Here is a 26,906-nt window from a genome sequence, read left to right as displayed (position 1 = left end):
CGACTGAGAAAATAATCTTGATGCGCAAACACCCGCTGAATGTATAATTAATTAAATTACATTTCTGATTTATTTAATTAATGTGCTCAACATGGTCACAGGTTCTACAGTCTGGATCAAAATGGAGTTCTCCACAAGGATATCTGAACCAAGATGGGGTTCTCCGTACTCCCTGTGAACACAGGACTATCTGAACCCATGGAAGACTCCAGTTCACACCCCGAGGGCAGTCAATGAATGTCAATCTGAGACTCCCTTCAGCCACTAATCAAAAGTCCAACCTCCAAACCCAAAAATGATGTCTGAAGCCCAAGGAACCAGCCCCAGCCCCAGCCCCAGCCCCAGGATCCCCTCAAAGCGGGCCAAAGTCGCCAGCGACCAGGTGGTTCCAGACACCGGGGCTTCAACAGACGAGCCCACTCCGCCGGTGTTCATCCGTAAACTCCGCAAGGCGGCAGTGGGCACGCGGTGCGATATCCGGCTGAGGGTGTCCGTGGGAGGCCGTCCGAAGCCTTTGTTGACCTGGTACCACAATGAAGAGCTGCTTCCCCCGTCGGACTCCCAGGACTCAGGGGGGCTGTGGATAAGGGACTGCCACACCGGCGACGCCGGCCTGTACACCTGCGTGGCCAGCAACCACCTGGCGGAGACGAGCACCAGCGCCGTCCTGGCTGTCATGGACCTCGGCGATGGTAATTATTATGTCTTACTTAGATTCAAATGCAAAGCTCCCCAGAGACCTGCAATGTTACTAACTCACTCTGTCACACATTCACTCACTCACTCACTCACAGTTTGCCATTCTACCCCTTGTGGCGGTTCACTGGGCATGACACTTTGTGTAAGACTGGTGTTATGATTTAAAGGAAAACTCCAACATTTTGGGAAATTAGCTTATTTGCCATCTAGCCTGGAGTTAGACAAGAAGATACATACCTTTTTTCTTCTCTGTGCATGCAGTAGGAGTAGGAAGACACACACCGTTAGCCTAGCTTAGCGTCAGTCACTGGAAGTAGGTTCCTCCATTAGCCTAGTTCCCAACGTCTTCCTACTCCTACTGCATGCACAGAGAAGAAAAAGGTGTGTGTCTTCTTGGCTAACTCCAGGGTAGATGGCAAATAAGCTAATTTCCCAAAATGTTGGAGTTTTCCTTTAACTGGTGCCCACTCCATCTGGTGAGTAATTTACTTACTGCAGTGAGCACAACTTAAGTGATTGTTGTCAGTATTATGAAGACCAAGGCGTCCATCAAGATGGATTTGATTATTTGCAGCAATCGTTTAAAAGCGAAATAGACAATAGAACGTTTCTGGAAATTGGCAAGTCTTGCTCACAGTCTGATGCACGTCTGCTGCAGTAGTTCCAGTAAACAGAAAGTAAGGTCGGGTGGCGTCTATACTTTTACCAACCCATTTCCAGTTCCGCGTTCGCGTTCTGCGATCTGATTGGCCACTGACGTTTCTGGTCATGTGACATGTGCGCCAATAGCGTGACGCCTGTTTCTGCGCCTATTTCCGCGTCGAACAGCCTGCAAACTACCTAACGCCTAGTTTATCACTGGTTAAGCTTAGGCGACTCTTTCGAAGTTGGTTAAGGTTAGAGTTTGGAATCAGGGCTGGTGTTCTATCGCCCTGCTCTAAGACAAACTCTGACCTTAACCAACTTCGAAAGAGTGCCTAAGCTTAACCAGTGATAGAAACAGGCGTCACACGATTGGCGCAGATGTCACATGACCAGAAACGTCAGTGGCCAATCAGATCGCAGAACGCAACGCGGAACTGGAAATGTTGGTAAAAGTAATGACGCGGTCGGGTGAGACATTCACAGAGGTTAAAGGTAGAATCTGCAATGTTGTCAAACAGTGACATCTAGGCAAAAGAGCCCCGTTTGGAATTGCACTTTGTTTAAATGTCTTTAGTTTTGGTCTGATGTGCATGGGTTAGAGTTGAGCGGGGATAGGGGGAAGGGTGGCTACTGGTGGCCACACCCCATGCTCTGCCAAGAGAGGTCTGGATAAACTCACAGTGTAATAAGTTACTGAACTCCAACCCACACATCAGACCAAAACACAAAATGTTATGTTAACAAAGTGTAATAACAAGCACGGCTCTTTTGCCTAGAGGTCGCTGTTTGACAGCATTACAGATTGTACCTTAAAACTAGGCAAGAAACTAACAATGAGTCCTTCCCTAATATCCCTGGACATACAGCAGGACTACAGCAATGTGTTGTTGTTGTTGTTGTTGTTGTTGTTGTTGTTGTTGTTGTTGTTGTTGTTGTTGTTGTTGTTGTTGTTGTTGTTGTTGTTATTTACTGTGTAGGCTACTGTTTCTGTGCTTGTGTAATATTGTTGCTGAAATCTATGAACACCAGTAGCTAGCTACTCCCAACAGAATGCCGTTTGGTTTGATGATACTGCCTTTTATCATTCCTATCTGATCCCACAAATCATTAAGCACATCTCCAGACAAAACATCCCTCCAACACACATTGGAGGCGGCTTCTGTATTTGAGCAACCAGTAACACTATATTGTCCCATGTCTGTGGAGAAGGCTTAGGAGATGGGCTTGTTAAAATTAGCCTGTGAATGTAAATAGACGCTAAATGTTCAGGATGGGGTTGGTGCGACCACTATCATCTGCTGTTGCTTTCTATTAGCAGCACAGTTGACCTCTTGACCTTTTGACCCCCTGGGGGGGAATTGTTGTTGTGATTCTTGAGCTGAGGAACCTGAGGGCAAGAACATGGCAGCCATTTTCGTTCAGAGGATTAATGTTGCACGCAATCAAGACAAGATGGGTTCTCGGAAACTTCTGACTAATAAGCATCCTTGTATTCATAATCTATATGTAGGCTGTGGAAACAGCTATGGTAGCTAGCCTAATGATAACGTAAATGGACTGCATTCATATAGCTCTTTTATCACAAGCACAGAACTCACATTCATCGGGAGCAGTTAGTGTCTTGCTCAAGGACTTTGACACGCTGCCAGGAGGAGCGTGAATCAAACCGGCACCCTTGTGATTACCAGTTGACCGCTCTACCTTCTGAGCCAATGTTGCCCCCATAGCAAAGTTGGCAGCTTGTTTGCATTCAAGTCAGAATTCCAAGTAAGGACACTCTGACGAGTTCTATTTCATCTATTTCTTAAAGCACTGGATCTTCTATCTCGCGCACGCCCATGACCCGAGCCAGCCGGGGTACATCCCCCAGTGTAATCAGTGGCTCGGCTCATACAGAACCGTCATCTAGGATCCATAGAACCTCAGTTACATACCTAACTACTTGAGATGCATTTTTTTTTTACATCATGTCAAGATGGAGGCATAGGCTATAGGCTACTATAGTGAACAACATGGCTTTTAACACTTTCCGTGCCAGCCGTGCCAGTCCTATATACCCCGTTACGTGCCACTGCTCTATTCAATGACAGAGCACTCACATTTGTGAACGCATAAACTATATCTTAAATTATGGCTATGTGTCTAATACGACCGTCGCTTATCAATGACTTGTTTGCAGTCAACATTGTCGAAACGGATTGTTTTTTAATCGGTTCATTTCCGTTTTATACCATTTAGAAAAACACTCGTTTTTTGAAACTTTCAGAAAAAAAAAGATTCTGCAGGAATCGTGCTTTACTGTAATACACAAAACACAGTGTAATTTTTCTGCCTATTTATGAATCGTTTTCAAATAAATGCTAGATTATCGATAGTATATGTGTACTTATGCACGCTATAGAAGCGGGCTGAAAAATCCATTATCTTATTTCCTGATCAGCTACACACACTCACAGCCACATACACATATAGGGGGACACGTTGATATATAGGTGAAAACAGCTCTGATTATCCCAATACTGGTCAAATAGATTCCTTACCTCAGATCAGATGTTCTCCAAAAAGATTATTCCAATTCCTGATCGCCATTCCAAATATCGATCGCGTTTATTGATCCAACGCTGGGTGGTCGAAAGACATATTCCACGCTGTTCTGATGGTGGGCAATGACTGGGATCGTCTCCGGTTACTTGCCTGACAAGTAAAATGTGGAATCCGGACTCTTTTTTCCCCATGCGTTTCATTTAATCCAATCCAATGGGGTGCAGTACCATCCGGAGAGACGATAGGGGTCGGTATTTTCCCTGTTCGAGCTCAGACAGATCCCCACTGGTAACATGAGGCTATATTGATGAAATATGAATGGAAATCGATAATAAAAAAAATAACGATTAAACAACGAGAAGTTGGCACTCAGCGGTTGGCATGAACTAACGAGATTTCCCGTCGTTGGCACTGAAAGTGTTAATATAGTTATACTATTTAGAATACACTTTAGTTCCATTTTCAAAATGAAATAAATAACACTTTATTAAATAGTTTCTCTGCATATTGCTGCTGCTCCAAAGAGTTTAAAGCGAGTGTATAATACTTCCGACCTACACAGTACAGCCAACGCCTTCCCACTGCTGCCCTGCCATTAGAGGCAAGAAGACTGCTTCTTCTACATTTGAGATTCAGCTGTGGTTGGAACACTCAATCTTCTGCATCGCTTAGTGTAGCCCTTTCACACCGGCAGGGCTCCGTGCCGGTTCCCGAACCTAATCTTGAACCGGCCGGCGTGTTCAGATCGTAAATAATTGGTTCGGAACCTGAAAAGTCGGTTCTCAGCTGGAACCAAAACATTTTTGGTTTTCCCTTGCGAACCGTGACATCATCAGTGGGCGTGTCATATTCTAGGCTGTGAAGACAAGCGAAAATGGCGAAAGTGGCATTGCACTCAATTGATCCATTCAAGCGATTTGCGACTCATCTCAAAATGAGATTAGATTAAAATGTATTGTTATTATAGAGCACAACAGTACAGTACAATACACCATCCAACCAGAGTGGATAAATAAATGCTCCAGAAATAAATAGATGCGTGGAGAAAGGCAGCCTCAGCGTGCGAGCGCACACACACACACACACACACACACACACACACACACACACACACACACACACACACACACACACACACACACACACACACACACACACACACAACACACAACACACACACACACGTCTTCTTTTTTTATCCAAATTAGGGCATTTGTGTGGTGGTAGGTGAGAGTTGGGACCTCTGTCACCTCTCCACTTCTGTGGAGCTTCATTCATGTAGACAGACAAAATTACTATCTTTACTGTCATTATTATTCTTTGTTTTGGTAAATTGCTTGTACAATGTGCATGGAAGTATTGTTTTATTCTGATTGTACAATGATTTTATGTTTGAATGTGTTATGTTATTTTGAGAAGAGCCCAGGAAGAGTAGTTGTTACTGAGGTAACAATGGGGATCCTGAATAAACTAAACTAAACACACACACATACTGTATATGTGCGAAATGAATCGTTCCAGCAAAGTAGGCTTCTATTATTCGAATGAATTGTTTTATTGGGTATTATAGTAGTAAGTCCTACTGTAGAACATGACATAATTAGCATGACATCTCTTGACAAGTGTAAACTATAGATTAGTCGGTCGCAGTCAACCAGCACCTCCTAAGGGGTTGGCCCCTTTAGCTCAACTGGTTAGTGCGGCTGCCTGTGGATCCTATGGTCACAGGTTCAAATCTCTCGGTTACACAAATTAATTATTTTTTTATTTCATTCATTTATTTATGGAGCATTTATTTATCCACTCTGGTTGGATGGTGTATTGTACTTGTGCTGTATAATGACAATACATTTGAATTGAATCTAATTTCGCAAATAGTTTCAGGCTACCTGTTGAGTGGATCAGCATGGTGCAGATGCAATGCTGAACCTTTGAATCTGTTTTGCACACGGCACATTTAGCCACTGTTGTGTTTACTTCCGCCTGAGTAACGCCCCCCATTGATGACGGAGGACGTGGAACGTTGGTTCTGCTTAAATAGGTGTAAACGCGGGCTGGTTCGCCAGAAAGCACCAAGGTTCAGAGGCTCCAGAACAGAGCCAGAGCTTGAACCGGAGCCCTGCCGGAGTGAAAGGGCTAGTGGAAAGAGTGATGGGGATTAGTATCCTCATTTACAGAATAAATCGGGAGCCTCTAGGTGACAATATACACAACAGTCAATTTCCTCCTTAAACGTTGTAGAAGATTCATAGCAGTGTCATAGGGGTTTTCTGAGCCACAGTCTTGGAAATCACTAGGGCTGTCTTAAATACTTCGAAGCTTCGAAGCTTCGTTCGATGGCACAAGCTTCGAACATAAAAAAAAAAATCGGAGTAAAAAAAAAAGAAATCAATTTCTTTTTTTCAAATCTTTATTTTTTATTTTTATTTTTACTTCGGTGTGTGTGTGTGTGTGTGTGTGTGTGTGTGTGTGCATGGGGCCATTGGGTGGGGCCGGGGGACAAATACACTGGAGGAAAGGAACCCAGCTCAGCACTGCCCAAATTATATCATCACTATTGCCTGTTTGAAGGATATCATCCTCAAACACATATACACCACCTACATGCCTATTCTCAGTCCTTGCCCCACAATGGTGGAATGAACTACCCACCCCAGTTAGGACAGCCGAATCCCGTCCAATCTTTTGCCGTCGACTAAAGACGCACTTCTTTAAAAAAAAAAAAATACAAATAAAGTTATTATTCTTCAACCATTATCTGAAATAAAATTAACTAACCTTACTGTCATGCACTTGTCCTAATAAACTAACCTACACTGTAATACGCAACACTTTGATGAATATTGTTACTCAGCTGATAGAGTTGTATCCTTCCTGATGACCTGTCGTACAGAACTTGTAAGTCGCTTTGGATAAAAGCGTCAGCTAAATGACTAAATGTAAATGTGAATGTAAATGCCTTGTAGAATTCCACACATAAGAAAGAAAGATACTGGGATGAATAAACAAAATAGGAAATAAAATGTAGAAATGCATGCAATACATAAATAAATATGAATCTCCATATATGAAATAGAACATTTAGATAAGGTGCTACTGAGATGTTTTGGTGAGTTCTTTGTTTTTTTGTGGAAGTAGCCCTTCTTAAAAATGCATGAACATTCACTGATAATTGGTCTGTACGTGGAGTCTACAAGGTCTACATTGCCGGACCATGTAGAATCCGGACCTTGTAGACTGACATAATTCTGTGCATAGTTTAGTCTACACGGGCCATATTTCAAATAATCAAAATCTTACTTCATTCATCTTAACACTTTCAGTGCCACCAGGTGGCGCCAGAGTTAGCGCTTGAATGCCACCATCCACTTTAATGTTAACGTTAATATCGCCTAATCTATGTTTTAAATTATGGCTATGTGTCTAATTTGCCCGTCGCTTATCAAAGAATCATTTTCCAGTCAGTGCTGTCAAGGCAGATTGTTTTTTTATCGCTTCATTTCCGTTTGAGAGCATTTTGAAAAGCACCCGTTTTGAGGTAACAAAACAGCCCATTCTGGGCCATTCTGTAAATCGTCTTTTACTGGAATATTCCAGAACGTTGATATTTGTCTGCCTATTTATGAATCATTTTCAAATAAACGCTAGATGATCAATATTATACGTACACGCACGCCCATTCGAGGCGCGCGCTGATAATAGCCGTGTTCATTTCCTCATGGATTTTACAGTGAAACCGATAGAGGACATTTCACAAAACAGCTTATATCTTCATCAAAATGAGTCTGATTATCCTAACACTGATAACATAGATTCCTTACCTGACATCAGATGGTATCCAACTGGTATATTCCAATTCCTGATCACCATTAGAAAAAATCGATAAGTGTATAGATCTAACGTGTATACAGTAGAATTCATGATCCGCGGCGCTCAGAGGATCCATAATGAACTGTGGTAACCCCGGCTGCATCAGTGGACTGGAAAATGTGGAGTACAGGATTTTTTCCCCCATCCATTTTCATTGAGTCCATTCCAAAATCCCTTATGTCATCTGGGAGACGATAGGGGGCGCTTTTTTCCACATCTGATCGCCGGCGGCTCTCGGGTAGACTAGGGTAGGCTCGCGTGATGCAATATGATTTCAGATCGCTAAAAAGAAATTTAAATAAAAATTCTGAGAAATCTCGTGAGTGGCTTTCAACATAACTATTATAAATCCGAGAAAACTCGTGAGTGGCAATCAAAGTGTTAAACATTCTTGATTTGGGGGATTGGTAGTTCCCATGAAATCTGAAGTTGTTCAAACGACAACAGCGATCCACCTTGGATTAAATCACACAGCCGTGTTGGCTGCGTCACAGTCACGAAAGGGGCTACTTAATTCATTAATCCAATCCACTTTATTTATAGAGCACATTTAAAAACAACAAAGTTTACCAAAGTGCTGTACAAGTCCCACAACATAAGATAAAAAAATAAAAATAAAAAAAAAATTATAAAAATAAAAAAAAAATTATGAATTTTCTTTTTAATTCAAAGCTTCGAATTAAAATCGAAGCTCGGCCCCGAAGCTTCGATTGCCCAAAAAAAATTCTAACCCGGGAATATCCAACTTCAAATGGGATGCAGCATGTCATTACATTTCCTACTTGGAACTTCAGAGTTAAGTGTCCATTTTAGTGGTATTTGTCCTGCTTTGAGGGCAAACAACTTGTTCTGGGTTGTCTTGAATGCACAGTCACCTGCAGGACAACTGGTTAAAGCATGGCAGCCATCTTGGTTCAAACGATACTTTTGAAGGACAAGCGGTCACTACGTGGCAGGCCTTTTGTTTTAAACGTTTTGAGAGCAACTGGTTTAGCATGACGGCCTTTGGTGAAAATAATTTGGTGAAAATAATGCACACCAACTGTTTCCAAGGATGCATTAAAATCAGATTTGAAGTGGAAATTAGTTTGATAATGTATATTTGAAAAGCTCTCCATGCAAAGATTTTGCTTGATAAATTAGGCCTGTAGACTTTGATGTGAATCTGGTGAACAACACCAGGAGAATGTAGTAATAATCTGATTATCCCTTTTGTTGAGAAGACAAGTCTACCGGCGAGGTTTCTTAACACCTCTAAAATTAGAGCGCTGTGCTGGTGGCTGTGGGGTAGCTATGCGCAGGCAGGGTGATGGTTCTGTCAACATAAATTATCTCCAAGACTGAAGCCTGAGAGAGATGAATTGGTCTTTTGAAAGTCTTCCGTAGGAGTGAGGCGCCACTTGCTGTCTCATCTCTCTCACCCTGCTGTCTCATCTCTCTAATCATCTGACTAGAAGCCTCCTTCTCTCACTTATTTTCTCCATACTATCTCATTACTCACTTCCTTCTTTCTTTCTTTCTTTCTTTCTTTCTTTCTTTCTTTCTTTCTTTCTTTCTTTCTTTCTTTCTTTCTTTCTTTCTTTCTTTCTTTCTTTCTTTCTTTCTTTCTTTCTTTCTTTCTTTCTTTCTTTCTTTCTTTCTTTCTTTCTTTCTTTCTTTTGCTTCTGTTCTTGTTACATCAACCATAGCAAATTCTTTACATTTAGATCTAGATCAGGAGTGCTTAAAGGCCCAATCAGTGATCCAAATGTAAAGAAATAGTTAACCCGTCCACCAAAAGAAAAGAGAAGAAGAATGTCTAATTGTGGGCTTATCTCAAATCCTGCTGCACCACCCTTACATACTTTGCATGACCCCTCATCTCTCTCCCCCAGAGTCGTTGGCATTTGTCCTTATTTCAAGCTATTGGATATAATGGACCTTTCAGACCACAGTGGTGGAGTTATCTCATTCTAACTGAGAGACCCTGTAGCACCATCACTAGAACACAGTAGTGGTGGGCCTGATCTCTGCCAACGACGAAAGGGCCTACCTGGAAGAGGTAGAGAACCTGTCACAGTGGTGTCAGGAGAACTGCCTCTCCCTGAACGTCAGCAAAACAAAAGAGATGATTGTGGACTTCAGGAGGTCGGGGGTCAAGGACTACAGCCCCCTCAGCATCGACGGGGCACCGGTTGAGAGAGTGAACAGTTTCAAGTACCTCAGAGCCCACATATCCGAGGATTTTACATGGACCACACACATTGACAGTGTTGTGAAGAAGGCACGACAACGCCTCTACTTCCTCAGGCGCCTAAGGAAGTTCCAAGTCAGTCAGAAGATCCTTAGGAACTTCTACTCATGTACAATAGAGAGCATCCTGACCGGCAACATCACCTCCTGGTTTGGGAATAGCACTGCACAAGACCGTAGCAGACTACAAAGAGTGACACGTTCAGCCGAACGCACAATTGGAGGGGGGCTTCCCACCCTCCAGAACATTTACAACAAGCAGTGCAAGGGGAAGGCTAAGAGAATTATTAAGGACTCGAGCCACCCGAACAACTGCCTCTTTGAACTGCTGCGGTCAGGCAAGCGATACCGGAGTCTTAAGGCGAGCACAGAAAGACTCAGAAGAAGCTTCTATCCCCAGGCCATCAGGCTGCTAAACGAACAATAAACACTATGCAACAACCATCAAATGCACACAGCACACACACCCACACGCACACACTCACTTAAACAAACAACACACTGCAGCACCCACTCTCCACACTTTAGATCACACAAACACACTTTATATTTATTGATAAAGGATTTGCACTACAACTCGTACACCTACTGTAAATTGTACCTAAATTGCACCTCATCCCATTTCTGCCTTGCACTATATAGTATTGTATATTAGTACACTGCACAGTATTGTATATTATATGGTAACTCAGTTACGTCTATTCTGCATCGAACATTGTACATATGTCTAAACTGAACACTGTGACCTCATTTTTTTTTTACTTCTAATTTACATGCTATACTATGTTATTTTATTTCATACTTATCTTGTCTTGCACAGTCTCTGGAGCGTAACAGTAAGAAGCATTTTGTATAAAAGTATTCTGTACTTCTGTATGACAACTATTAAAGAAACTTGAACTTGAACTAGTCTCCAGTCCTGGTAAATGGCTGCATTTATATAGCGCTTTACAATTTGTTCCTCACATTTTACCCATTCACTCACACATTCACACACCGATGGCAGAGGCAACCATGCAAGGTGCCAACCTGCACATCGGGAGCAATTGGGGGTTAAGTGTCTTGCTCAAGGACACTTCGACACGCTGCCCGGCAGGAGTGGGAATCGAACCGGGAACCTCTGGATTACCAGACGACTGCTCTACCTCCTGAGCCACTGTCGCCCCTTAGCATCAATAACAGTCTCCAGTCCTGGTCCCAGGATCTAGCCTTAGCACCAATACTAGTCTCCAGTACTGGTCCCAGGATCTAGCCTTAGCACCAATACCAGTCTCCAGTACTGGTCCCAGGATCTAGCCTTAGCACCAATACCAGTCTCCAGTACTGGACCCAACACTCAGCCTTAGCAACGGCACCAGTCTCCAGTGTCATCTTCAGCTTCAGCCTATAGTTCCAGTCCATCAGTCTTAGTACCTGTCCCTTAGAGAAAGATGAGTCCATGTGTCACCAGCTCTCAAACTGTAACTATGCCAGGCACCATGGTCCAGCTGTCATATCACTCAGCACCTCTCTCTCTCTCTCTCTCTCTCTCTCTCTCTCTCTCTCTCTCTCTCTCTCTCTCTCTCTCTCTCTCTCTCTCTCTCTCTCTCTCTCTCTCTCTCTCTCACACACTTTCTCTGTCTCTCTCTCCCACTCTTATCTCTCTCTTTCTGAACTACTGTCTCTTCTGAGTCACTGTCTCTCCCACTATCTCACCCTCTCTCTCTCTTTATCTCTCCCACTATGTAACTCTTCCCCTCTCTCTGTCTCTCTCTCCCACTATGCCCCCCCCCCCTCTCTCTCTCTCTCTCACTCACTCACTCACTCACTCACTCACTCACTCACTCACTCACTCACTCACTCACTCTCTCACTCACTCTATCGCCCTGTCTGTCTTTCTCCTTGGTGGTTAATTATGGCACGGTATGTGCCAGGGGTGTCAGGGTGGGGGGTGGTGGGCCCGGTGGGGGGTAGTGGGCTCTGTAGTGATGTGTGAATGCCGACGGACCCCCCCCCCCCCTATTCCACCGGCAGACGTCACAGATAATTATAGCGCCAGCGTGGTCAAGATGCCACACTGCCACACTCAATCACTATCACCATGATGAAAGAGCCATAGAGGAGGTGTGTGTCTGTGTGTGTCTGTGTGTGTGTGTGTGTGTGTGTGTGTGTGTGTGTCATTTTCAGAGAGAAAGCATTTACTTGGCTTTAATGGCGGTAAACGCGATAGCGGCGCTGAACAGTGATTCAGTCCCAGATGCACGGCGGTCTGACCGTTTACAATGTTATCAGCTGACGGGATTCAGACTGACGCTGTGACCAGCGTCACGCATCACACGAGTCCCGCCGCTGCCCTTCATTGACGTCACCCCTTTTATTTCGGCGTATCGCATCTGATTGACACATTGTCGACGCCGCCTGAAAGCACGACTCGGTGGTGAGACAAAAGCTCCAGAGGGGGCGGGGGCTGCTGGGGCTGTCAGTCACCTGAGGTTTCTTTATTTTTTTCTTTTTCTTTTTTTGGGAGACACAGAGGAATACTCTTAATTCTGCATACGCCCGACGTGTTGAAAAGGATAACACTTTGTCCTTCCAATGATGAAATACCTGTGATATATTACATTCTTATATTATATTCAATTAATTAGGTTAATAGATAATTTAGTTCCATGAAAGTATTGTAGATAAGAAGAAGGTGTTGCATGGTTTTTATAATTGCCAGTCTGCTGATAAAGGTGCTTTGACGTCACCAGCTGTTTAAAAAAAAGGAGTTAAATTGTGTTATTGCCATCACATAGGACAGGCCATTCTGTATTTTTAAAACGTATTCAAGTATAAACATCATAACCATGTCACAACAGCATTTATAATGTATATTATCATCAATACGTTAGTTTACCAATAGGTTAAAGTGTTATTAGATAGATTTTCGTTTTGGTGTTGTATAGTTCGCGAAAGTCGACCATTTTGGAAAATTTGAACGTCGGGAATTGTAGTGTCTTTGCGGCGATTTTGTAGAGGACACCGAGATCTTTCGATGATCGTTGGAATTTTTCCGAAACGACACATCCCAAAAGCCTCTATGGGGTTTCAAGCAAATTACTTCTGTATGAATTTTTTTAATATCTCTTATTATTCTGGATAATAAACCACACAACTTAACGTTATTGACATATATTGAAGCACAGTTAGTTTATCTTCCCTATTTTTAGCATGTAGCAACAATTAGATTTGAAATTAGTTTCAAAATGGTGGCACCCTGATAAAAATAAAAAAGCTACTCTACATACAGTAGATTTCATTATCTGTTCTTATGCACACCTGGTGATACTAAATCCAAATTGAACTTTGGCATTTGAAATATAAGATTTGGCACAATCCATAAATGTGTGAATTGGCTATAATAAGGTAATTTATAAGCCTGCTATTCTATATTCTTTATTTTTATTTTTGTATTATCTTTTTCCCAGCTGGATTCGATCCCACTGTCTCTGCGGTGGTAGGCAGACGCTTGGTCCACTGCGCTACCCGGCCGCACCCTGCTATTCTATATTCTTAATAATATTTCAAATAGCATTGGTCCGGATGGGAGAATTCAGTACTGTATCTACAAAACCTTCTGTTTAATCATCTTCCCTTTATTAATTTCCTTAGATTTTTGTACACATGATCTCAAGAAGGTACTGAACGAAGGTACAAGTTTTTCATGTCTGGTCATTATTAAATGGTAAATGGCTGCTTTTTTATATAGCGCTTTTATCCAAAGCGCTTTACAATTTGTTACTCACATTTTACCCATTCACTCACACATTCACTCACACATTCACACACCGACGGCGGAGGCAACCATGCAAGGTGCCAACCTGCTCATCGGGAGCAGTTAGGGGTTATGTGTCTTGCTCAAGGACACATCGACACGCTACCCAGGAGGAGCGGGAATCGAACCGGGAACCTCTGGATTGCCAGACGACTGCTCTACCTCCTGAGCCATTGTCGCCCCATATTAGCATGGTGTTATTCACTGTCAAAGATGCAAAGAAAAATCATAATTCATATTCTCCTTTGTTTCATCACAATTTAAGCAAGCCTAGTAATAGACACAATATTTCGGACACTGGGAATACATTCACTGATGTCCATAGATGTCCCTAGATACCAAGCATATGCAAATGGACCTTGTAGAAGTGGAGCAATATTCCATTTACTTAGGTATGTATTTTAGGCGGATTTTCAGAAAATAGGGCTCTGGGCTTAAGAGGTTAAAGGGGAATGCCACTCAATTTAGGAGTTAAATTGTGTCATTGCCGTCACATATGACAGGCCATTCTGTATTAATGATGCAGTAAAGCTATTCCAAAGTATCCATTTTCATAATAGGTCCCCTTTTAACACATTGGACGCCAGAGGTCACTGTGGGCATATGGCCGTTTGTGCCAGCGCTGTAATGCAATGTAGATGCCGGTGTTTGTAGTGCTAAAACTATATTAAATATTATAGCTATGGATCTAATACGGATTGTCAGTGAGTTTCTTCAACATGCAACATGCAAAAAACAGATACTTTTTTCATCCATACATTTCCGTTTTATACCAGGGTGAATATTAGTATAGTTCTAGAGTGATTCTGTGTAATCCCAGGAAACTCCGCCAAACAGCGCTTTACTGCATTCCATTATAAATCGCGCCACTCCTCGCCTGGATCAATAATCATCCTGAAATCAATGCTAGATTATCGGTATTATGTTTCATCATCGATGCATGAAGGGGGGGGGGGGGGGGAAGCCGGCCCTCCGTGCTTTGATCGCAACCAACGGGACACGGCCCACACACACACCACAGACACACGCTCTGATCGCCGGAAAAAAATTATCGGATCAACGCAAGATTGATAACATATAGTCCTTACCTTGTCTATGATGTACTGCAAAAAGAATAATCCAATTATCTGATCGCCATTCCAAATACTGATCGCGATCATGTGCCCAACGTTATCCACCCTCGTCGATGCCATCCCTATAAGCGATTGTCTTGCTGGAGTGTTTAGACCCCGCCTGCACACTGCAGCTCGGCCAAGAAAACAAACCACATTGTTTCAAATGGAGTGCAATAGCGGCTGCAAGGCGTTAGGCGGTGGTATCGGACCGTTACGGTCTTAGACAGAGTGCCACACAGTCCTACAGCATAGCAGGATGAATTATGAATGGAAATAGCGAATAAGAGAAATAACGATCCAATAACGAGTTTATTAGTTGTTGGCGTTATTCGATTGGCGGGGCTATAACGAGTTAACTCGTTCTTGGCAATTAATGTGTTAATGGGGCTTTCAGACTTTAGTCTCTTTGACTCTCTCTGACATTGACTTCCTAGAAGGGACGCCTGGACGTAAAGACTATGTTACATGAATCCTGCCATGCTAGGTCCTTAAAATGGCTATGTTAAATCCACGCTCACGCTCACTTGATACTTGAACCCATACAGGTTGCACCAAATATATCTCATATGAATATTATGATGTCAGTGAGGGACGCTAAGCAACAGCTTGCAGTTGAAGGGACATTTTAACCCAGCATGCGTCTAGACTCTGTTTTGTCAGAGCTGTTGGTGTCATTGGTTACCGTAATTTTTGCTGTGTTCTTTCGTTCATAACATATTGTGCAGTTGTGCTTTGTTTTGATTTGTATTCCAATAAAGTCCTACTCAGTCCACCAAATACATCAACTTCCCCAAAACCAGGCTTTTAGACCCTGGTATCTTTTTTAATTATCATTTCAATAAGCCAAATGTGACGCCATGTAGATTTGTCGCCTGGATGACAATTGGTGTGGGACAAATTCTGTTAGGACTCGGTAACAGGTAGGCTCAAATACAAAACATGGGAGACGGGATAATGTTCAACCCCGTAGGCATTTACTAATAAGTTGAAAAAAGGGAAAAGAACAAGTGCAGTGTGTGTGCATCTTTAGCCTGGCGGCCGGATGACCGGTGGAGAGCACGGGAGTATAACTGTGAAGACACAGAGGGAGAAAACAAAACGAGTCTTCACAGGATTAAAAACTCAGGCACACAGGGAAAAGCACAACGACAAAAACACCATAACATAGAACGTCAGAAATCACAGATACACGGGAACACAACGGGAAGAGGATTAACACAAGACAGATGCAAAAACATTATTACGAGAAGTAATCTCAAATATACTTGCCAGGCCGTTCTTAAAGAAGATCTGACGCTGATGCCTCCATCCATCAGCGTGATTAGTATCACCTGTGCCGATTGCGCGCTTGTAGAGCGAGTGCCGAAGTGCAGGGGGTGTATGGGACAGACAGGGTGAGACGGACACGGAGGGTGAGACGGTGGTAGAGAGAGTTGTGGAGGTGGACATTGTTGGACATTGTGCACATATTAATTCAGCTTTGTTCATCAGTGCAACGTTCCTTAAAGGTGCTATAGATAACATTGAGCCACTAGATGTCCCACTAGAGCACCAGCATATCAGCGTGTCTCAACAGCACGTTTATCCAATCAGGTGCACTCCACGTGGGGACATGGGAAGCAGGGAGGGGATACATGCAACAACATTAATTTTGGAATCCGCCAAATGTTTTCAATGATAAAATTGAAATGATGATAAAAGCAATTATTTTATTCTGCACCTTTCTAAAAGCTCTGTGGATTATTATTATGTATATCTATATTTTAAATGATTAGTCTACACAATAAAACATGACCTGGCGAGTGGGTTTCATCCTAACAATTCTCCTATTTTGTTACTAAATCAAATTTCAAATCAAATTTATTTGTAAGGCCCGACAACAGGAGGAGAGAAACCTTAGAAGGGCCGTTCAAGGGGGGATCTCCCTTCTTAGATGTCGGTGATAGTAGTGTTGCTATGAATGATCGATGGGCGGAGATTAAAACAGGCATACTACTGAATGTTGAATGAAGAAATAGCCACAGCACTTCAACATTTGATATCCTCACACGTGAGATTGTTCTAGTCTCCGGCATAGCGACATATAACCGGCGTACTCATATTTAGAGCCACCACAATCTCAAAAATACTGTCAGTCACACACATGTCTAGCTTACAGTGGTGTTTTGACCTCTTTAAGTCCAAGGTTTATGGGTACCGGGGCACGGTCTGAAATAGATCAATAAGTCAGACTTTAACCAACGCGCCTGCGACTGTCCCTTTGTTCCGTGTGTTTAGCTGCTACCGGACCTCTTAATGCTCTTTTACAACATGTCGTCCCGCTGCGTTCCGCTGACCAAGAGAGCGACGCCGCTCAGTCCAAGCGGAGTGACCGACACGGGACAGTTAAGGTCGCGCCGTCTGTGTGTGCAGCGGTGAGAGTGTTTGCATGCTCGTGCGTGTGTGTGTGTGTGTGTGTGTGTGTGTGTGTGTGTGTGTGTGTGTAATCTCCAGCTCTTACTGGAAGGGGGGGTTGGTAAATGGGGAAGTACAGTACACCAGGAGGGGGTGTACGACGCCCCACTCGAAATAGACCGCGGGGGCCCGGCGGTCAAAGTTATGGGGGACAGCGGGAAGGAGGGGTGGGAGAGAAAGATATAATAAACAATAAACAGACAGGGGCAGCTAGGAGGCAAACTGGAGGGAACTATCAAGACCAGCAGCCATCTTGGGGTGCACACATCCACGCCTGGCCAAGACCACAACAAACTCAGAAGCCATTTTAAAAGACCTCATCTTTATCTCGGTAGGAGTTGTTAAGCAGGCCATGTTGGAGAAGACTCTCTGGGGATAGTTTGCCTTTCTTTGAGGAAGTTGTCTTTGTTTCTTTTTCGTTTTTTTGTATGGGGGGTGCTCCAGGGAGAGAAAGTGGAGAGGAGTTTTCACAACCAGAGTGGTTCTTCTTTTTTTGGATTGGAACATGGACACGGAGAACAGCATCCACTGAGAGCAAGTAGTCATCTAAAGGGCCTTGATCTTTTTAAAAGGAACACGAGCGAGGGAACGGCACAGAGCACAAGACAGTAGCCATGATACGGAAGGAGTATTTGGACGCCAGGAAGGCTCTGAGGAGTGTGAGGGACAAAGTGAGCGGGTTGAAGATGAAGAAGAAGAGAGGTGAGTGTGTGTCATACTGAGAAAGACACTGAAACACCTTGTCAAAGTGTCTGCTGACGGAGCCACCACGGGAGGTTAAGGTGACAACAAGGTCGTGTTTTCGCAGATACACATCTTAAAGGGATATTGCACTCTGAACATTTTGAAATGTAGCTGGTTGTTGTTATTCAGTCACATTGGGTAAATGTCTCCGGTTTCCTCTGGTTTCAATGAATGCTAACAATGCTAACATCCGATTTGAGGGAAACTGAAGGACAAAAGTAGAAGAACGCAATGTGAGGTGTCTGGTGCATTAATTTAAAGTATCACTTTAAAGGGGCACTTCACCAAAAAAAAACAATGCTGATTTATTTTGCACATAAGCTCACACACATCTCAAAACTCTAAACAGAGAGTAAATTGTTATGGAGAGTAAATGAGTTTGAATATGGCCACCAGTGATGTCCTCGGGGACGTTGAATCCTTGTGTTGTGTTAATTACAGCTCCATGAAATGATAAGGTAGCAGTTCCTACAAGACGAGGTATTGCTATTTCTTTTTCATCTACATAATTTCACGGAGCTGTAATTGATTAACACAACACAAGGATTCAAAGTCCCCCGATGACGTCACTGGTTTTGGATGTGCGTGAGAAATAAATCAGCATCCGTTTTTTGGCGAAGTGCCCCTTTTAAGAGTACAGCGCAGGTACAGTTGACTAAGCACTGTGGTCATCGTCAACCTTTATTTATGCCTCGGAAATGCAACTATGGCTCTCGTGAAAATCAAAGTGCTACAAGATAATGCACTTGATGCAGTTAATGTTGGCACTTAATTAGCTTCATCTCATATCTCCTTTTGGCTCTGACTTAAACTTTTGACAGATCCTTTCTTTCTTTTTGCTGACCCTTCGTAAAGGAGAGTGCCCACAGCCTCTCCCCTTCCACTAGAGTCCATTCCTCCAAAAGTGAGCAAGGAAGTCTTAAAGGAGCACCTCGCTGAAAAACAAAGAGTTATGATTCTCTCACAGGTGTCACAAAGCTGTCAACACTAAACAGTCGATTCAACGGCAGTTATTGACAGTGTTTGAATTTGTAAGTTGTTATACAGTGTATACTTGGAACAGTGAATTTGAAATTAAAACGGAGCATTATTAACAAATATCTAATGGACTAACTAAATAGTCTAACTGAAGATACTTCTGAAGGACAACACAAACTAGAGAAACGTGTTTTGGATGAATTGCCCCTTTTTAAATAGAAAGGAAAATATAGCACGTAAAAACCTTAAAAAATTGGCGTCGCCCGGCGTGTATATTTTCCCTAACGCACTTTCACTTCCGCGTTCGGGTTCCGCGATCTGATTGCGTTGCGCCTAGTTATGCCTCTAACAGCCTGCTAGCTAGCTAACGCCTAGTTCTATCACTGGTTAAGCTTGGCGACTCTTTCGAAGTTGGTTAAGGTTAGAGTTTGGAATCAGGGCTGGTTGTCTATCACCATGCTCTAAACCAAACTCTAACCTTAACCAACTTCGAAAGAGTCGCCAAGCTTAACACTTTGACTGCCGGGAAACGCTGTACAGCGTCATTCCCGGCCATGCTCAAGTTGCCGGAGGACGCTGTACAGGGTCCTTATATCAATATTTCAAAAATCTGCGATCGGATTCATATTTCCCCTCCGCTGGCCTGAGATCCACCAGGAGGACCCACTGAGCTCTCTGGCGTTTCAGGAGCGCCAATCGGCGCAATCGCCAAACAGGAAGTGCTATGGAGGTTGTGCTGGTCGGCCATATTACTTCCGGGCACTCTGTTTGGCTCCCGGGACTCGATCTCGACACAATACATAGCGATCGATTGCCAATAACTCGATAAACAACATGATTTGGACATATATACTATTATACAAGCTGGAAATGGACCCGATATTTCTACATACCATAATAGGTAAATGACTGTTCCACGCTCATCGCCCAACGGCGCGAGGAGGATACGGTAAGATTCAGCGTTATTTTTGATCGTATTCCATATAAACTGTTATGATGAACATATCACCCACACTAGATGAATGATATAACGCTGCCCACGGAATTATAAACGATCCCCCGCCCATCCGGTCATCATCAGATCATACGTAGATCATTCTAGAAGTACGTCCAATTGAAATTTTTTATATCGCCCCGATTGCCATCAAACTGTATTTCATCATCAATATAATGCATTTGGGGCTATATATCACGTTCTGGAGAAAGCTGCAGAAAGAGATGAAAACATACTTATACATTAGACCATACTTTACTATGAATATGTGAATGAAAAAGTTTAACGTTGCTACACAATGAACAATACATATAGGACTTTGAATGGGCCCTAATAATGGCAATGTAGCAATAGAATTTAAAAAGTTATAGCCCTGCAAAGAAGGGGAATTTCTCCATAGACAAATAGCGCTGGCAATCCACAGTCATTTTCCGGATTTCTGGCCGGCACCCATAGTGTTAACCAGTGATAGAACTAGGCGTAACGCGATTGGCGCTGAGAGAAACGTCAGTGGCCAATCAGATCGCGGAACCCGAACGCGGAAGTGAAAGTGCGTTAGGGAAAATATACACGCCACCCGTCCTAATCTCAGACTGCTTCCGGGAGAATCTCAGAAGGTTATGATGTCACTGCCCCATCCTTCTTCTTCCCCCAGTTTTAATCTTGAGACCAGCAGCTGTCTGCCCATAAGAGGCATGTTGTACATTCAGTGCCACACTAATGAGCAGGCTATTCGCAGAATTTCCCTGAAACTGAACAGCTTACATTCAAAGGTCCAGTGTGTTTTTACCCCCCCCCCCCCCAAAAAAGGAACTTTATTTATTAAAACTTTGATCCGAGACATGCTGAAATGATATTTATTTCAGTTTGTTTTTGTAACACACACGTCAGGGTCACATGCGCGCCCCACTGAGCCACAGGCATCTATCTCTATGTCGAGGCTCTCCATCTGCCCAGTCACGTTAGACGATCGCGATCACGTTTTAATGACTAATTTTAGCCCATTAGGGCACAGTTTAGCGTCGCCACTCTCGCCGTCTCTCTTATCGGGCGGCCCCTCTCGCCGGGGCCTGTGAGTGAGGCAGAGATACGCTCCGGACGTCTCAATTATTTCACATTCCCCCGAAGATTGCGTTTCGGAGCTGAGATAAAAAGGAACAATTATTGCCTAATTAGCTTCGATGTTCTCATGGTGAACGGGGGGATCTGAGGTGATATTTCAAGGGGAGTGGTGGAGGGTGTTGTGTCTGGCACGGCGTGTGTTTGGTGTTCCATCCCTCCTCGCGGGCACGCGGTCGTCCCAACAGGCTCCCTCAGGGGGATCTAGCCGGGATTAGTTGATAGGATCAGGTTGCAGTCAGCGCTGCCCACCGCCACGGCCGTGTATGTTTCTGAAGCACCGCGACTTGTGAAGCGAATCGGCACACGGCATACCACCGGCCGTCACGTCGGTCACCGTGACTACAGGGTTGATAAGCGACCCGGTTGTTCTCGTACTCTCTCTCTGTGCTATTAAAGCTGTGATTAATATTCCACAAATGAGATTGCAGAGAAAGTTAAAGGAACACGCCAACATTTGGGGAAATTAGCTTACCGTCTTCTCCAAAGAGAGACAAGAAGATAGATACCAGTTTTCTCTCTGTGCGTTCAGTAGAAAGCTATCTGGCTGCACGTTAGCCTAGCTTAGCACAATGAATGCAAGTGGACAGTGGCGATTAGCCTAGGCATTGTCCAACTAACACCTCTCCCGAAGGCTAACCGGCCATGTCCTCTTCCATGCATTGTGCTAAGCTAGGCTAACGTGCAGCCAGATAGCTTTCTACTGAACGCACAGAGAGGAAACTGGTATCTATCTTCTCGTCTCTCTCTGGAGAAGACGGTAAGCTAATTTCCCAAAATGTTGGCGTGTTCCTTTAATGATCTAATATGGTTATATTGTAATAAAAGTGTGTTATCCCAAGATTAACATTTCCACCCACTGTACAGTGGGGTCGATCCCCCCACATAAAGCACATTCATGTTATGCCACTTGTAATACTACAACTCTATACCTCTGATTAGCACTATACTACACTCAGTAGTACTAATTTATATATTTTATACCCAGTTTAATATCCTGTACATTGTATATTACTATTGCACTTCACTGTTACATTTGAAAAACTCTGGTTGGATGCCAAACTTCTGTTCATTGTACTGTATAATGATGACAATACATTTGAATCTAATCATCATTGGTGCCAAATGCTTTTAGCTACAAACAGCGACTAGTATAGGTTGGTCTGTTGGGGTGGGGGTGGGGAGGGGGGTAGTCCGGACTGTGTCTCCCTGAAAATGTAAATGTATTCAATATGTTATGGCAAAATAACAATATATAGCACCAGATATATATATATTTCTTTTAACCCTAAGATTTATATATTTCTTTTAATCTTTCCTCCATATCCCAATTTAGTCATTATGCCAATTCCCTTCCTGGTCGTTGCGCTGCCCTACTGTATGAGGCACCGATTCCCCCCTTGGGAAAATTCAGGAGTACACCACTTTATTCTTTTAAATAAAATAATAAAGTCACTGGGTATCCCGCGCCGCCCAGTTTTGGTCTGTGCCTGATCTGGTCATCTCTCGCGGACCAAAACTGGGCGGCGCGCGCGGACCAACTGGGTAGGCGTGTCTTGTATTCGACAGGCTTTTGTCCCAATCGGCGTCTCATACTACTGTTGGTCTGGGGAGGGTGTAGACTACCACATGCTGCCCTTCTGTTGGTCTGGGGAGGGTGTAGACTACCACATGCTGCCCTACTGTTGGTCTGGGGAGGGTGTAGACTACCACATGCTGCCCTTCTGTTGGTCTGGGGAGGGTGTAGACTACCACATGCTGCCCTTCTGTTGGTCTGGGGAGGGTGTAGACTACCACATGCTGCCCTACTGTCGGTCTGGGGAGGGTGTAGACTACCACATGCTGCCCTACTGTCAGTCTGAGGAGGGTGTAGACTACCACATGTGGACCTACTGTCATTCTGTGGAGGGTGTAGACTACCACATGCTGCCCTACTGCCATTCTGTGGAGGGTGTAGACTACCACATGCTGCCCTACTGTCATTCTGTGGAGGGTGTGTAGACTACCACATGCAGACGTTGCAGTTTATTATGAATTCCGTGCTTGTTCTGGGCAGCCTCACTGTGATAAGAACACCATGTTCATCCACCCCCACCGCTAATGACCTTTTAGTGTGTGTGTGTGTGTGTGTGTGTGTGTGTGTGTGTGTGTGTGTGTGTGTGTGTGTGTGTGTGTGTGTGTGTGTGTGTGTGTGTGTGTGTGTGTGTGTGTGTGTGTGTGTGTGTGTGTGTGTGTGTGTGTGTGTGTGTGTGTGTGTGTGTGTGTGTGTGTGTGTGTGTGTGTGTGTGTGTGTGTGTGTGTGTGTGTGTGTGTGTGTGTGTGTCAGAATGCCCTAAGTAACGATGTCCAGATCATTACAGGTGTGTGGTATTCAACAGACCACCTGCTGCTAACAACAGGACAGCACACACCAGCTCTCATCAGCCTATCTCTCTCTCCATCCACCCACTCATCTGTCTCTCTCTCTGTCTTTATTCTTCTCACTCCTTTTTTTTCTTACCTACTTTTTCTCCTCCTTTTTCTGTGATTTTTCTCCCATCCCAATTTCCTCTCGTGCCAATTATCCCTCCCCTGTCCTGACCGTTGCTCGCATGTGCCCCCCACTGGCCGGTCGTAGGGAGGATAGAAGCTAGGGGTGCACCGATGTATCGGTTGGGTATCGGTATCGGCCGATAAGTGCCTTGTTGACTGCAATCAGCCTATCGGCCGATAAGCTCGAATGTGCCGATGGCAGTAGCCGATAAATATCCATCAATTTGTGTAGCGTCAAAAGACAAAAAAAAGTTCACTCGCGACCTGCACAACGCCGTCCCCAGTCCCCCCCACACACAAGCTACTGCATCAAAGTTACTACTTATGATTAACAAGGCATTCGTTTTGTGGCATTAACGTTATATAGTTAGTGTAACTGAGGGGTACAATTCCCTGACTGTATTACTAGATATGATACTTACTACCACTACCTTTGTACTTAATATTCGGCCACCCAGTACACGGCATAAATATATTATCATGAACACTCTCACGTAGATGAAACGGATCCAACACAAATGTACGAATTAGAAACAGGTCTTTATTGCCTACACAGCGATGGTGTGTAGACTAAACACTTAATCACTTAATTACATTTATGAATTGAAATAGTATGCACTTTTATGGCAAGGAGTATTCGTCGGTATATCAATAGATAATGTCCAATCTCTGAAGGCGCAGGTGGTAAATATACGACCTGGAATAGTTAAGGAATAACAGCAATGATACTTTAATGACTATAGGCTGGATACACTAGAGGGGGTTAATCCGGTCGCTTGTAAGCCGACAGGAGTAGGAGGGGGGGGGGGGTAGAATCCAGCTGCCTCGTCCGGCCAAGGGTATCCCAGGAGAACCCACTGTAGTGCCGTTCAATGCGCCGGCGATCCTTGGACCACAGATGAAAGCAGGTGGACTCTTTGTGGGCCGGCTCTCTCTGGTCCACGGGGGAGAGATGTGGAGAGACCTCGTCTTGCAGAGCGTCTCCTCAACTTGCGTCCTCTCCAGGGGGGGGGTGTTCCAACACACAGTAGTGTCGGGGGTCTTTATCCATAGAATAATCAAAGTATCCAAAGCATAATCCGTGCCTGGGAAGGCGGGCTGTTGTCGGTAGAATAATCCGGTATACAGGTCCACTCGCTCGTCGGCTCTGGGGCTCCTCGGGTGCAGCTTCACATAGGGTCAACCACCCTGGGTAAGCAGCCAGTTCTCTGCCCGAAACGATGGGGTACTGACTACGGTAGTATTCTCACCGCACGAAGCACTATATATTAACAGACTATTATTAGCTTAATAGACTACGTCCAACTCGACGATATAGTGCCAAATATGACTATTCAAATATTAATATACACGATGTCTCAATACCGATGGTAGGCGAACTTGGCCTTACTCCCACACGTGGCATCGCGGGGAGGCTTTACGTCTGTGACTCTATTGGAGGGTAAGAAACTGGACTGAAAAGAAAGTCCTACTTTAGTAGCGCAGTATATATACGCACTATGAACAAATAGTCCCATTAGTGGTGCGGTAGCCAAATTCCTACGCGGAACTAGGACTTGTTCGTACATGTCGAGCGGTACGTTTGAACTGGGTCTGAGGGGTATGGCAGCCTGGCACCAAGGTCTCGACCAATAGTAGAATGGAGACTATTATGGGATGTTCAGTAGGCTAGAATGGATATTCAATGCATATTGTACAAGGAATATACAAGGGATATCAGGGAATATTAGAGAATATACAAATACAATTAAATATATATATATAAATAAATATATATATTCGGTTTAATCTGGCCCTTCACAACAGCCACCCCCTGAATAGGTCCCGGACCTAATCAGTTAAACGGAGACAGATTAATCGCGTTGTCTATTTACACATAAGGGTTTGCTGTAGGGGTCAGTCAACTTCACAAAGTCATAGGGTTGTAGGGTCATGGTCATCATCGATTGTGTCTGGGAGTCGAGGCAGTTCTATGAGCCTTGCCACGGGACGGGTGTAAGTGCGACCCTGGACGAGCACTTCAGCTGCTCGGACCTTGCCGTCGGCACCGGTGATCACTTTGCTTACGCGGCCGGCCGGCCACATAGCTCTGGGCAGTGATTGATCAATAATCATGACGACTGTTCCTTCTGTCAAATTGTCTCTCTCCTTTACCCACTTCTGGCGGGTCTGTAGAGACGGTAGGTAGTGCAGTAGGAAACTGTTCCAAAACTTGTCGGCTAATACTTGGCTGTACCTCCACATTCGTCGGCCGTTCGCTTCTTCAGGCCGGTACATTGTCTGGGGTAATGTGGGATCTAGCCGCCCCATCAGGAGTGTGTTGGGGGTAACTGGGTCGATATCCGCCACATCACTGGAGACATATCCGAGGGGCTTCGAGTTAAGTACTCCCTCAATCTCCGTGAGGACTGTCATTAGGACTTCTTCCGGTAGATTGGGGGCTCTGCGTAGGCGACCACCCACTCTGATGAGGGTATGAGCGTCGCTCTCGGGGGCCAGGTGAATTAATCTGCTGTCGGATGGGACGGGCTTTCCTCCCTGTAGACAGGCCAATTCATCGGGGAACGAGTCTCTCTGGGCTCGCTGCAGTAGAAGCAATTCTGCTTCCTCGTAGTTAGCTGCTGACATATCAGCGGGGGACTTGCACTCCGGGTGGTACCGCAGGAATGTTCTTTGTTGTGCACTCTCTATGGACGTGCAATCGTTTATGTTAGGGTCGGTGGAGGCTACGGTGCTCAATCCACAGAACACAGACTTCTTAATTTCCACCTCCTCTGGACTGGCTTCCCTCGGGATAGGCATGGGCCACTGTCCTTCCGGGAGTCTTAGGAATGCGGGGCCGTCACTGTAGACATTGCGACGGGTGAGGTCATCCAGGGGCATCCCCCGGGTGATGACGTCAGCTGGGTTCTGTTTTGTATCAACGTAACGCCACTCTGTTTCTCCGGTTAACTCTTCGGTTAAGTCTTGAATCTCGGTGACTCTGACTCCCACGAAGACTTTGTACTTGCATGAGTCCGATTTGATCCAGGCGAGTACCGTCGTGGAATCTGACCACAGGATTGTTCTAGACACCGGTATGGTGAGCTCACGTTGGATGAGCGTGGCTAGGTGCGCTCCGGCTAGGGCTGCGCAGAGCTCTAGACGTGGGATAGATTGTTGCTTGCGTGGGGCTATTCTCGAA

General features: G+C 44.4%; 1 protein-coding gene across 1 annotated transcript in view; it reads left to right on the top strand.

Moving 5' to 3' along the window:
• Positions 1 to 295: 295 nt before the first annotated feature.
• Positions 296 to 26,906, top strand: part of spega (striated muscle enriched protein kinase a) — a gene marked incomplete at both ends in the record, with an annotated part of 138,476 nt that continues 111,865 nt past the window's right edge. Inside the window, one exon of the mRNA XM_084315971.1 lies at positions 296 to 692. Coding sequence (XP_084172097.1) covers positions 296 to 692 — 397 coding nt within the window. The remainder of the gene's footprint in view (positions 693 to 26,906) is intronic.

The sequence above is a fragment of the Notolepis coatsorum genome, assembly GCF_963971535.1.
Source record: "Notolepis coatsorum genome assembly, chromosome: 1".
NCBI classification, from domain to species: Eukaryota; Metazoa; Chordata; class Actinopteri; order Aulopiformes; family Paralepididae; genus Notolepis; species Notolepis coatsorum.
This window is presented reverse-complemented; position numbering and strand designations above follow the sequence as displayed.